General features: G+C 36.0%; 2 protein-coding genes across 2 annotated transcripts; one reads left to right on the top strand and one right to left on the bottom strand.

The window, feature by feature from the left end:
* Positions 1 to 574: 574 nt before the first annotated feature.
* On the bottom strand, positions 575 to 9,682 carry LOC127957099 (endoplasmic reticulum aminopeptidase 2). The gene is made up of 19 exons (XM_052555481.1): positions 9,519 to 9,682; positions 7,663 to 8,225; positions 7,413 to 7,551; positions 6,987 to 7,121; positions 6,717 to 6,837; positions 6,461 to 6,615; positions 6,205 to 6,318; positions 5,284 to 5,415; positions 5,059 to 5,190; positions 4,901 to 4,969; positions 4,567 to 4,742; positions 4,348 to 4,427; positions 3,782 to 3,965; positions 3,487 to 3,643; positions 3,111 to 3,295; positions 2,830 to 2,991; positions 1,492 to 1,632; positions 1,297 to 1,378; positions 575 to 1,208 (listed from the first exon to the last, which is right to left on the bottom strand). The coding sequence occupies exons 2-19, from the start codon at positions 8,154 to 8,156 to the stop codon at positions 1,062 to 1,064; spliced, it is 2,805 nt and encodes a 934-aa protein (XP_052411441.1). The 5' UTR covers positions 8,157 to 8,225; positions 9,519 to 9,682; the 3' UTR covers positions 575 to 1,061.
* Positions 9,683 to 11,200: 1,518 nt separating this feature from the next.
* LOC127957101 (pre T-cell antigen receptor alpha-like) lies at positions 11,201 to 14,037 on the top strand. The gene is made up of 5 exons (XM_052555483.1): positions 11,201 to 11,317; positions 11,909 to 12,217; positions 12,578 to 12,640; positions 12,712 to 12,817; positions 12,925 to 14,037. Coding segments are annotated over exons 1-5 (519 nt in total). The 5' UTR covers positions 11,201 to 11,277; the 3' UTR covers positions 12,926 to 14,037.
* The last annotated feature ends 15 nt before the right edge of the window (positions 14,038 to 14,052 follow it).

Raw genomic sequence — 14,052 nt, 5'->3', positions numbered from 1 at the left:
GAATGTAGCCTATTGTGAACTGAAGTATAGCAATACTGCCTCCTAGCGACAGTAAAACACACACGACTATAGACTTTTACTGTTCATACAGATATTTATACATGATATAACCTAGCCTAAGTATTTCACAAATGAGGACATTCCCAAAATGAGGTTTTGAGAGATTTAGCTCACTTCTGGGTACAAATTTGTCTCCAAAATATGGTAGGCATACATGTTTATCATCATCTTCATGCCCCTCCGTTTATTTGCTGTCAATTTGTATTACTTTATCAAGTTTTGAAATAGATGAATTTTGGTCTATTGATATCTGCATCACATAACTTGTGATATAAACCAACATTAAACAGTCCGAACAAAGCGAATCTGAAGCAAACCTTATTAGATGTAGCTATATATAGCTGAACACTTCTGAATCAATTCCAGATTTCTTAATATATTTCAACTTATATTTCTTCCTGATACTTTACAGTTGACATAAGTACCTGTGATGACAACAAACAAGACTAGTGAAGGTTAAATGTGGTCAAAAAGGTCAAAACGTGCTATAAGTAAATGAAAACTAAAAGCACTGTTCTTTTAACAAAAGTTTACATTTATTGTCATACCTTAGTTTAATACATTTTCTGTAAGAACACATTTTTGTTTTTAGGCTAGACTAAAAAAAAAAAGTCTAATTATTCCAAACCCTATTCAGTTCATTAATGTTCAGTGTCTTCAAGTATGATTTTATGCCACTAATTAATAGGCAGAGTCCTTTTAACTTTCGTAGGAAAATGTGGCACAGGTGTCAAGAGACCAAGCAGACGCAAAGAAAAACACCAAGACGAAACCATTAGAGGTTTGAAACGGCATAGCTGTTTCTGAACCTCATTATCTAAATAAAAAAGCAAACACATCATGCATTATATGTGACGTTAATCTATTTAAAAAAATGAAAAACAGTAGAAAACTTGAAAAGTGGATGTTTCTGAGCTGATCCTGATACTGGTTAATAACTCAACAATCAATATACTAGTAAAAACTAGTATAGTGCGAAATGTTGGTCTGCTTTTTGCATTTTAGTTGAGTCTTTGCTGCAACCAAGTCCTCATGGTCTCTAGATTCCTTGTGAGCCACATAATGTTCTTCTCCACGTTTTCTGTGGCCACCTGTATGACACGCAGCTGAGATACCTGCTCTGTGATGGACTTGAAGAAAACCTCGACCTCAACACAAAAAGAACAAAAAGCAATGCTGTAAATGAACCATCAAAACAGATGACAATTCCTTCTAAACAACAAATACACAACCCACCTCTCTCAACTCTTCAGTGGATGAGAACTGAGTTACAGTGCCTACAATTATACTTCGGATTCCAAAAGACCCCAGTGGGAACCTTTGATAATGAGACATACAGTAAGTATCTTATATTCATGGTAATGAGCACATCACAGCTAGTGTTATCCTGCACCTTTCTAACCTAAATAAAAAGCAGTGGATGGCACCTACTTTTCTACCAGTTCATTCCAATGTTTCTTTACGAAATCCCATGCTAGAAAATGGCCCACTGGATTTCTGGCCACCATGTATATGAGACTGGGTAAATTCTGTGTTTTTATTACAGTTCCACCCATTCCAAGCTGTAATAATCTACAGGAAAGATGGAGACACGCAAGGCATCATGTTAGACCTCATTAAAATGACCTCATTGCATTCATATCATGTTTTAACCACTAGTAAATAAAGTCCAAAATCAAGCATTGTATATATAATATTGAGCAATCCTGCATTTCATTTTCTATCTGTGTATTTCATATATATTATCAATAGGACTTTGTAATGTTCTTACGGTATAGCTCACGCAAAAATGAAAATTCTGCAATTAATTACTCACCATCATTTATCTTTGGACAACTAATTAAGGTATTTCTGATGAAATCTGAGAGCTTTCTGACCCTGCACAGACAGCAATGTATCTACCACATTCAAGGCCCAGACAAATAGCAAGGATATCTCCAGACAAAATAGTAATATTCTCATAAAATTCTCCATAAAATGACAGTTGAACGGCTGATTTCAAATGGACTATTTTATCGATGCCCTTACTACGTTTCTGGGCCTTGAGTGTTTCAGTTGTTTTGCTGTCTATGGAAAGTCAGAAAGCTTTCAGATTTCATCAAAAATATTTAATATGGGTGGTGTTGGCGCAGTGGATAAGACACATGCCTTTGGTGTGAGAGACCCAGGTTCGAATCCACTGTGAGACACCAATGTGTCCCTGAGCAAGACACTTAACCCCTAGTTGCTCCAGAGGTGTGCAACCTCTGACATATATATATATAGCAATTGTAAGTCGCTTTGGATAAAAGCGTCAGCTAAATATCTAAATATAAAAAGGTCTTATGGGTTTGGAATGACATGAGGCTGAGTAATTAATGACAGAATTTTCATTTTGTGAACTATCTCTTTAAAATAAGTCTAAAATAAGCCTCTGCATTTATTTGCTCAAAAATACAGTAATACTGTAATATAATTCAAATTTGAAATATTATTAGTTTACTGTATTCCTGTAATGACAAAGCTGAATTTTCAACAGTCATTCATTACTCACGATCCTTCTGAAATCATTATATTCTGATTTGCTGCTCAAACATTTCTTATTATTATTAGTGCTGGAAACAACTGTGCTTCTTACTAGTTTTTTGAAAACTGATACATAAATGTCTTTAATGTCACTTTTGATAAATTCAATGCAATGTTGCTCAATAAACAATAATTTCTTCCAGAAACATCTTACTGACCCCTAATGGTAGTATAATTATACATATTGATAACAATGGTAGTTACCTTGATAGTTTTTTAGAGTCCTTGCTGCTTGCTAAAGCTGAGAGAAATTTGCTCTTCTCTGTCTCACACATGGACACACCATACTTTTCCAGAAGGTAGGCCCAACCGCTGTCATCCTGGGCTCCAACCATGTAAACCGTCTTAGACACATCAGTGGGTAAGCTGTATAGATTGTAAAGCAATAGTCAGCTGTTAAGAAATCTATTTCCACAATCATTTAAAATTGGAGGGTAATATTGGAGGGTGTCATTTGGTAAGAGCAAATACTGAAGCCAAGTCACCTGACTGTTCCATTGGATTCCACCCAGCTATTATAGAGCTGCTTAGCCTTTTCCAAACAAGGTGGATAATGGAAATCACATGCAAGGGAAAGAACCGATTCCCGCAGTCTCCGGTCTGAGACTGTCCCATCATCACTCCACGTCTGCTTGTCAATCACATCTCTGAAATACCGCAAGATGTAGGTCTGTGGGATAAAACCAGACGTAAAGTGGCTATACACACAAACAAGATGAAAACCACTCAGACAAGAAGACTTGGAGGATCTCAGCAGGTGGGTCTGCAAGCAACCTTGCTAAAACAAAAGACTCTTTGACAGATACGTGGAGGAATGAGGACAGAAATTCGATAAGACTCCAGGAAATATTTGTGTCATACCTTCAGATTATGAGTAACGTCAGCTATGTGTCTCTTCTCTATAAGCTTGTAGAAGGATTGCAGATAGCCAAGCCCTTGCAGGAGAGGAACATTGTGGGTCTCAGACTTCAAGTAACCGATCAAATCTAAAGCTCTGTCTAGTGACAGTCGTCCTGCACTGGATAACAAAAAAGAAGTAGCATGACAAATGAGCTCATAGGAGAACACAGTTATGCTTATTTTGTTAGCTAATATAGAATTTCCTGTTTTCAGTCTGAGCTGAGATATGCTTCATGAGTCTTGCACATTAACTCACGTGACCAGCTGGAAGGCGTTATGAATGAGGCTGGCTCTGTCCTTAAAGCTCAGAGCAGTGTGGTTTACTCTCAGCAGCTCCGTCAGGCAGTTCCAGCCTTCTTCATCATAATGGACAATATAATATCCATTCATGTCAGTGTTGAGCTTCACCCAGTCAACTTCTTCATCTAGCATCAGCACATCTGGGGTGGACAGATTGGTATATGTACAGTAATAAGTATATACAGTACATGTGTCGGGGAGCTTTTAGACATCTTATGCCATTTAATATTACAGGCAAAATATTTTTTACACTACAAGGGGGAGGGAGGGTTGTACAACTGGAAAACTAAAAACAAAAAAAAATGACAAAAGCATATAATAAAATAAAATGAAAATATTGAATTCCAAATATTACAAAATATTAATCGCAAAACAATAGGTATAAGAGTATATCAAGAATTATTAAAATAACAATGTGAGTAAATTGTCACAATGGGACCTGCCATAAATAACTTACTAGCTTTTCAAATAAATTTAAACAGTAAAACAATTATGAAACAAACAAAAAAAAGATAATCTTACCTGATTTTGTGGTCAATAAGTGCTTCATCTCATGCTCAGAGTGGCTTGTTTTGTATGTCAAAGGGATGTGCCACAGGTAGCTATGGAAAATAATTTTACATTTCTATTATGAAGACTCAGTCAGACATATATTTACTGCCCTTATTGTGGTATACATATTAAAGACTGAAAGAACTACTGAATTAAACAGTGAGCTCATGTCATTTTGCAGTGGTTTACCCTTCTTGAAGTGAATTCCACGAGGGATCATTGGGCAGGACTATCTTTAAGAAGCGCTCTTGCCCAACATAAAGTCTCCTGCCTTCCCGCCTCAGGGTGACCAGCGGTATGCCCTTTTGTAAAGTCCACGTATACATCATTTTCTTCAGGTCTATATGCTCCCCAGCAAAACGATACTGCAATTCAAAGAGTTATTCAGAATGTTAAATATCACCTTCAAGGTGCAAGAACAGACTGAAAAATGTAATTCTCGTTCTGCATTCTGTGTTTAAGGACTGCTGTGAATTATAAATAGCAAAAATGTAATATTTTATTCATGATGTGACATCTTTACCGCATTTTTAGTGGCTTGGGTACTGCTGTAACAGTATTCTCCTGCTGTAAATTCCTCCTCAGAACACGTCTGTGCAGAGAGTATAAAGAGAGAGTGTGAGTTTTTGGATTATAAATGTATGACAGAACAAATAGGCACGGGATGAAGAAGTGACATACTTTAATAAGGCTGTCCCACAGGTCTTCATTCCTGGCATTGCTGTACCTGAACCTCCGAAGGTACCGAATTATGCCACTCTGAAAGCCTTCGTTTGTCAAGAAATTCCTCAGCATATGGAGAATGCATGCTCCCTAAAATATTCAGTAATAAAGCAGATATATTTGATTAACTCAAATAATTCAAAATGGTGAGAATGTTTTCACGTTGTTTAAGTGTTTCCCCACCTTATCATATGACACTGTATCAAACATTTCCTTTATCTGAGTAGGGTTCTCAGCTAAACTGGAAATTGGCCTGGAAGAATTTAGAGAATCCCGTCCAATAGCCCCGAAACAGGTGTCCAGGAAGTGGTCCTCCTATAACATGCAAAAGAAAGCATGTGAGACTCTAAAACCAGTTTGTCTATTTATTTCTTGATACATTTTAATTGATTTATTTTATTTTATTAACTGACTTTGGACATTCTGATGTTATTCACTGTCATCTGCAGCAAAACTGTCCATCAGTGCACTGCTTTGAAATGTCTTGTATCAAAAAGCGGACTCGCTCCCTCTTGTTTTGACATATGATGCCATCTTCATAAAAATTATCATAAAAACTATATAAAAAGCTTAAAATCACTATTTCATATCTATTTATTTTTTTTGTGTGAGCTGTATAATCGGTGTTATTTTAGTACTACTACAGTTTCTATATCATTTAATTTTCATTTGAAAATTAAATGACTTATTGGGGTGATTGATCATTTGTATTAGTTTTATTTTAGAATATCTATATATTATTTAAAAAAAATTTTTTAGTTTTTTTTTTATTAAATCAAATTATGATGATTATTATGACAAAATGAAAATGGGAAAGGTTGTATAAGCATAAATACAATCAGGTGGTTGCTGTCTCAAAATAAACTCCTTCACGGTGATACACGTGGGTCTTGATCACCCAAGTAAAATTTTAGTTTTTTTGGGGTGATTTATCATGTAATGATTTGATTTATCATATCATTACATTTAAATATATATATTTATAGAATTAAATGTATTTTTTAGTTTTAGTTATTTTAGTACATTAAGCTAAACAAAATGAAAATGGCTGTATAAGCATATATAGCTAATGTACAGACAGAAATATCTGAAGCTTGAACATACAACTTTAAGCTCTGGATATACTGCTTCAAGTGAGACAAATTCCATATATCGGGCAAAGCCTTCATTCAGCCATATGTCATTCCACCACTCCATGGTCACCAGATTACCAAACCACTGGGGAGAAGAAAGAAAGAAAGAAAGAAAAAAACTTACATTTAGCTTACAATTACCTGCTTACATTTAATAGTACTTTCCTCCTGTAATTCACTGGCCTAGCTAATAGCAGACGTGATTGAGAATGTATTTTATATATAACCTGATGGGCCAGCTCGTGTCCTATCACCAGTGTAACCCAGAGCTTATCGGAGGCTGATGAGATGTCAGGGTCGTACAGAAGAGACGTCTCCCTATAAGTAGTCAAGCCCCAGTTCTCCATTGCTCCTGACTGGAAATCTGGAATCGCTATCAGGTCTGGCGCACATCATGAAATAAACAACAATGTAAACATCCAAAGGCACATCTCATAACATATGCATTGAAACACTGGAAGGAAAGGTAAGAGATGTACTCACCCAATTTTGGCAGCGGATAAAGTATGTTGAAATATTGTTCATAAAACTCCAAAAGCCTCAAAGCAGCCTCAAGAGCATAGTGTGTCTGATGCCTTTTCTCTGGAACTGCATAAATAGAAATCTTCGGGAGAACAGAAAAAAAACAGCTCATTCAAAATGCATTTCTCGCCCGAGAGCCTGAGAGCAAACTTTATACAAGCCTAAAAAGCTGTTGCGTTCACATGTCTCTGCTTCAGTTTGTTTAACCCTTGCTAAGCTCGAGTCACTTACATTAATTCCGGTTGCAGTCATCCCAGTGACAGATCTGAAGTCACAGACAATGAAAGCCAGCAGGTACGTACTCATCTTCACACTCACTTCAAACTGGTCCTCAAACAGACCATTGCCGATTTCCACAGTTTGTTCCTATAAAAGAAATATTTTCACAATTTTTAAACGATAATTAATTTTTCAAAATCATTTATTCACATAAAAACAATCATATACCATTGAAATTAACTATTATTAGGCCTATTATTAATTTTGAAGTAAATTTGATTCTACAAATGGATCTACACATTGATATATGTGTGTATATATATACACACATAGATAGATGTGTGTAGATAGATAGATAGATAGATAGATAGATAGATAGATAGATAGATAGATAGATAGATAGATGTAAAGAAAAGTAGATGTATAAACGGAGCTTACTAATGGCATGTTGGACAAAGCTATGTGTGACGGGCCCCTCCTTATTCTGACAGTGTAATTAGCTTTGAAAATGGGCTCATCGAAACATGGCAGTGCCATTCGGGCAGATGTTGGCTCAAAGTGGGTGGATGCCAGGACCCTATGGGGAGAACATTTTGACTGATTATTTAGAAATGTATTGCAATCTATTCTATGGTGTTTTTGCTGGTATGATTTATATAAAGTTACATTTCAGCTATTTTTACTCTACCTTGTCTCCCCTGCTTTTGTTCTATATGTACTCTTATAAAATCCATAGAAGCCATCACTTAATGGTGCGCCAAATTCCAAATACAGGAAGTATTTTTCCCCAGAGGTCAGAATCTTTGGGGAGAAGATGGCAATCTGTTCATGTGCAGGATATTCCAGCACCGAGAGCACTTTGTCTGACAGATGGGCCTCGTACTCGTCCAGAACAGTGGCGGTGAAGATCTTGAGGTTCTTGCTGTGCAGCACCACCCAGTTTGTGTTGTTTTTGACATCAATTTCAATCGTCACAGAACCATTGAACATCAGGGTGGTGAGATTGGGGTGAATAAGTAGATGATAATGTACAGGCACTATGTAGTTTGGCAGGCGCACTTTACTCCAAGGGAAAGGGAGGCCATTTGTTGCCAGGTTATCGCCTGCAGGACTATTGCTGTCAGAAGACTGGACACAAAACTGGGACTCCAGAATGAGCAGGATTACAAGCAACAGATGCATAATGAATGTTTTTGGTATTGCTGATTTTGACGGTGATCACTTTGGTATTTTAGAAATTGTCACTGTGTCCTGTGGAGAGAAAAGCAAAGTTGGTGCTCACGTGATGTGTAAATAATTGAAGTATTCTTTGCTTTTACTGCACTTAATATTTTTAAATCACTGTGTATTGGTCCTGCTCTATTTGTGGTGGTAAGTTGTGTCCCTCTATTTTCTCTGAAATAATGTTTTTGTTTCCGTGATGAAATAGAAAATGTAAAAAAATAATAATAACCCTTTTTTGTGTGCATGGTCAGTTAAATAAACATTTATTTGTGCAAATTTTTGTACTCACAGTAGGTAGTTTGCACCATTGCTAACAGGCTAACGGGTGTTTGACTCAAAATCTAAAAAACCCATAAGCTTTCATTTCAATAAATATAGCATATTAAAGCTGCGGTAGGTAACTTTTGACGCTCTAGCGGTTAATAAACAGAACTGCTTGCGTCTTGCGGAAGAACATCGTAGCCGGAACTACTTCTCTCTGTTTATGTCTATGAAGAATCACAAAGGTACTGGGTTACTCCAACGCGGTGCCCCCGAAGCAATCTAAAATAGTCCGAATATAAACACTTATTATAGGTGCACCCTAGTGATTCATGACAAGCTAAAAACACGGTTTGGAAAATTCATGGTGTACTCCCTTATTATATACATTTTTCTACATTTTGAACACAAACAAAGTTACGGACCGCAGCTCTGATTGGTTATTTCTTAACGGGAGCGGATTCATTTCTGCAAATGGCAATAGGACCACTGGGAAGAGCCAGAGGAGCTTGATTTTTTCCCAGATTATCTGTCTCATATTCTACTGTCAGGACATAATGACAGGTTTCACAAATACGTAAAAAATAGATTTTTACAAAAGTTACCTACTGCAGCTTTAAATATTGAACTACATTATTATTTCAAAAAACCTACAAATTTTGCCTTTCGTTGGCCACTCTAACTGAAAAAAAATCACCTACATTTCATCTTTACTTTCCTTCCACACTGAGAATTTGTCATTCACAAAGCACTGTAGAATCTAGCACATGTTAGCATGATCGAAATGCTAATTAAAATAAAAGACAACAATCAAGTGTTCTTAAAATAGCACGCATGGCAACACAGAGCCGTGCTGAGCGTTCTCTTTTGACCTCACTCTGTAACGTGAGCCTGTTCACGCTAATACATTGACATCTGCTGTGATACAGTACGAGCTCTGCTCTATTCTGGCGTGCGTTTGTGTCGCGACGATGTGGTCTCTGTATAGTGGGACAAGCATCTACTAACAACATTATTGAGGAACACGCTTATCTGAACCGTTCAGTGTTGTGTCTTTACCTGAATTTGAGCTGGATCATTGTGTCGTCTGCTTTCATTTTCTCTTTCATTCGTCCTGCCCACAGTTTCCTGGTTTGCAGCAGTAGCTGCCGAGCATGTGCTGTCTGCTCTGGGCTCTGTATTCAAATGACAACACACAGCCGCTGGACAGGGGAATGACCTACAGCCATCAACACGTACAAACAGCCAGGTCACGTCCGTAGTAAACAAGCCGGCTGCCATGTACAGTGACAGAACTAAAAGTTATTTCTTATTTTGACTGTTATATGATTGGCCAACAGATGCTTACAAAATAATAATAATAATAATAATTTGCTTTTCAGTAAATTAGCATACACAGTGTTGTTGTTTTTTTTTTTTTTTTTTTTTTTTTTGAAGGCCACACAACAAAAATATTTGTTGTTGTCATTTCATTATTGACCTTGGCAACATATTTAGTCTATCGCCAATTGTATTTTACTTAGATTTGAGCCAACGAGTCTTTCATGATGTTCAGTAAATAATATAAAGTTTTAAATGTGTTTTGGATTTTTTTTTTTTAGCAAGCCCTGCTATAGGCTATATTGAATCAAACTAGAAGGTTTATAAGCAAAAATACACATTGAATTCAACACAATAACTAGTGAATAATCTTAAAACAAACAAATTAAAATTTAAAGGAAGGTGTAATATTTCATAATTATGTGGAAATACCTACTAAAATACAAGAGTAATGCATCTATCATTTTAAATTGTAGTAATTTTTCATAATAGTAGTCTACTATTTTATTTGTAATCTAATATATATTCACCTTCTTGATACTTCTTTCTAGAACATACAAATTCTTACTAACCTATCTTTTGAACTGTACAAAGTAGAAACAATAGTAAACTGCTAGTAAATTTCACAACTAATTTTTAACAACTAAAGACTGAAACTTGCATGTAAACATACTTCAGTAATCTTTGTTTTATATATAAACTTCACTGTATTTTCAAAAAAACTCCCAGTTATTGCAGAAATAGAGTATGATATAGTGAAATGCTTTTGGGCTGTGTGATTGCCAAACATGTTAGTAACTGTACTAGTTTTACTCTATAACAAGGCACAAACTTCATTGTTACTGTAAGACCCGAACCTGACCTGCAAAAAAATGGCTAATGTCCAGTGATTGTTGCTAATTTAGTTTCATGTAAGAGACTTTCAGTAAAGATCAGGAAGCTTTGACATATAGAGTACACCTGATCAAACCATTCTTTGAAAGTGCTGGTTTATTTCATCCAGATGTATAAAGCAGCAGGTTCAGCCGTTGGTGTTGATATTATCTGTTTCTCACCACAGAAGCAACCAACATAAAACAGGTGCGAATCTTTGGGAAAACACTCCACTTCACACTCTCACAAGTATTTACAATATACCACACCAAACAGAACTTTTTTCATTATTTTTAAATACACACTTTGTCCAACAAGTATTCTGAAATTCACTTCAAGACGGAACTCAAATTGATCAAATTCTACACTCTTTTTAAATGTCGAATTGCTAGTGAGTTATTTTATCCTATGAATGAAACCTGATGCCAAAATAAATGTATCAGCGTGTTTAGCAGCACAGGTCTTTGTGTGCTCATTTTAGCCCAGTCGTACCGTATTTTGGCACAGCTCCCCTGAGAACAACACAAGCGATGGAAAGATTCCTTGGCGGGTGTGAAATCACATGACTGAAAGCTGATAGTCCTCTTCACTGGCGGCTCAACTCACAGAGCTAGACAACATCAACATGCTTCCTACCCTCCTCACCACCACCATGCTTTTTACAAGTAAGTTGTAGACTTTATTGGGAAGCTAGCACAATTACTAACATTTGTAGCAATTACAAAGCTCAAGTAAAGGCACTTCATTAAAACATCATTTAAAATACTGCAATAACGGGACTGTTTTTACAATTTGTTCTTAAAGACATTCCACACACTGTACTTTTTTGATGTTGTAAATATAACAAAGATTGCTGAGTATATTTTACAATGAAATACTAGGTTATTTCAGTCTAGTTATGTTTTACATGCCATTTTTTTTGTTATGAAGTAATAAGTTGTTCTGGTAGTTGTGAAATCTAGCAGTTCCTGCGTGAACATCGGTACTAATTATTTTTATTTTTTTTTATTTTAGTGTAAAGTTAAAACCTTTAGGGTTGGTCAATTTTTAAAATACAGTTAACATTACAATTGAACACTCTGCAGTGTAACATGATGCTTCAGATTTATTCTAATATGCTGATTTGCAGACCAAGAAACATTTAGCATTATTACCAGTGTTGAAAACAGCACAGTATTTTTGAGGAAACCATGATACTGATCCTAAACCTCTTATAACCATCTATGCACAATAATGTCTTATTCTTGTCTTTGAAGTGGGATCTGATGCTGTCCCTTTTGCCATCTTATCTCCACCATTTCATACTGATCTCAACGGCTTGACCATCCTGGTGTGTGTGGTCCATGACATTCATCGAGCAGAGCTGGAGGTCGCCTGGATTTCTAGTGGCACCAGAGGAACTAATCCGCCAGTCTCGAACTTGCTCCAAGGACACATTCAGAGCGCAATGTCTGTTATATCTGTGCCCTCGAGTGAATGGATGTCCTACACCTGCTTTGTGAGTCACAGAGGCTCCGATCAACTCCTGCACAGACATTATGCTGGATTCCCAATGGAGACGACCGGTAAACTCTGTAATTATTGCATCATTATATGGAAACATTAGTCACATCTATGTTAACATTTGTTAACATTTGTTTTTTGGTGGTGGTGGATTAATTACCATTTGTTTAACCACAGTTTTACTACAAATACCATGGTTAAACTATGGTTAGTGTTGCAAACCCATGGCTAATTTGTGGTTACCATGGTTTAGCTATATTTACCATGTTTTTTTGGTTTTATTTGTAGTAAAACATGGTTAAATTTCCTATGCTGTATTTTCATTAATTAACATGAACAGATATGAATTAATGCTGTAACAAACATGTTGCTTAGTGTTAGTAACTAAAGGGACTTAATTGCAAAGTGTTTCTGATCTTCAGGAATGGCTGACGATGAAGAAACCTTTGATACGTGTTTGGACCATCAAAGCAGTTTTTTCGAAGGTATAGTACATTTGTTAATCCTAAAAATTCAGTTCTGTTTGTTCTGTACTCATTTTTCTGTACTGTTGCAGACGTCCGAGCAAACGGAGATCTATTATTTGTTGAAGCTCTCAGGATTCTCCTCATCAAAATCACCATTTTCGACATTTTAATGACAGTGCAGGCCGTCATAAAGTGGTAAGGGCTCATATTATTGCATATGCAAAGCCAGTAGTGAAATAATTTATACTCATTTTTCCCAATTAAACTGAAACCTGTCATATTTCTCATCTGCAAACCTGCAGAGTTTCAAAAACAACTGTCACGGATGTCAGAGTTAATTGGACGTGCTCTTGGAGGAATTCCAGCTGATGCAAATGAGAATCTGGAATGTTGATGTGCGTCTCGATGAGCCACAAGACGCAGGTGCTTCGATATGTGAGCAGATGAGTGTGATAGCTGCTCACAACCACATCATGTACACAATACAACACATGCACTGCACTACATGCTGCTTTTGTAGGCCATTGTCAAATATAAAAGCTTTGAATGGCATTGTCAAGTCAGCTTCCACTGTTGTGACACTGTTGAACTCTGTCTGACAGTGATGAAACTTTGATGAAACTCTTTGTTGCATGGGAATGAGATCATTGTGCATAGCGCTTTATCAAAGATTGAGACACTGTTTCATTTTATTTTTGGGGAAGTTGTGAATGTGACGTCAGTGCTTCATCAAGACTGGAGCATTGAATGTCCACATTTTGTTTTAACTATTTGCACTACTGTTCAAAAGTTTGCTATTTTTTAGTTAATTTTTGTTTTTGAAAGTGTCTCATGCTCAGCAAGGCTGCATTTATGTGATCAAAAAACAGGGAAAACAGTAATATTATCATTATTATTACTGTTTTCTATTTGAACATATTTCATTGTCACATGGTCCCTCAGAAATCATTCTAATATGCTAATTAGCTTTTTTGAATTTGAAATCTTTCTATTATAAATTTCAAAAACAGCTGTGGTGCTTAAAATTGTTGTGAAAACAGCACTACATTTTTCGCAATTCTTTGATGAATAAAAAGTAAAAAAGAACGGCATTTATTTGACAAAATTATTTTGTAATATTATGTAAGTCACAGTAGTGTATATTACAGAAAAATGCTATTACAGAAAATTAGGAAAATGTTATTAAGGAGCACTTGACTTTGGAGAACTTGATTGTTGTTTACAACTTTGCTATAGTGTAGTACAATTATACTTGTGGTCTGATGGTTATACTTGTACTGTGTTGCATTGCCTTGTGTTCTTGCTTTGGATGCAAGTCTACTAAATTACTAAATCTAAATGTAAAAGCCAATGAATGTATATGGCAATTAACCACAAATGAAATGTGTAAAAAATAAATAAAGCCAGTGCATTTATGTATTTTTCATTTA

Source organism: Carassius gibelio, chromosome B5, assembly GCF_023724105.1.
Source record: "Carassius gibelio isolate Cgi1373 ecotype wild population from Czech Republic chromosome B5, carGib1.2-hapl.c, whole genome shotgun sequence".
Taxonomy (NCBI): domain Eukaryota; kingdom Metazoa; phylum Chordata; class Actinopteri; order Cypriniformes; family Cyprinidae; genus Carassius; species Carassius gibelio.
This window is presented reverse-complemented; position numbering and strand designations above follow the sequence as displayed.

Excerpts from the sequence above, each read along its gene's own strand:
- LOC127957101 (XM_052555483.1), top strand. The coding sequence starts at position 11,278 with ATGCTTCCTACCCTCCTCACCACCACCATGCTTTTTACAA. Across the intron at positions 12,218-12,577 it reads ATTCCCAATGGAGACGACCG|GAATGGCTGACGATGAAGAA; the intron begins GTAAACTCTGTA and ends TCTGATCTTCAG. Across the intron at positions 12,641-12,711 it reads TCAAAGCAGTTTTTTCGAAG|ACGTCCGAGCAAACGGAGAT; the intron begins GTATAGTACATT and ends GTACTGTTGCAG.
- LOC127957099 (XM_052555481.1), bottom strand. The coding sequence starts at position 8,156 with ATGCATCTGTTGCTTGTAATCCTGCTCATTCTGGAGTCCCAGTTTTGT. Across the intron at positions 6,838-6,986 it reads TGACTGCAACCGGAATTAAT|ATTTCTATTTATGCAGTTCC; the intron begins GTAAGTGACTCG and ends GTTCTCCCGAAG. Across the intron at positions 2,992-3,110 it reads GAATCCAATGGAACAGTCAG|CTTACCCACTGATGTGTCTA; the intron begins GTGACTTGGCTT and ends CAATCTATACAG.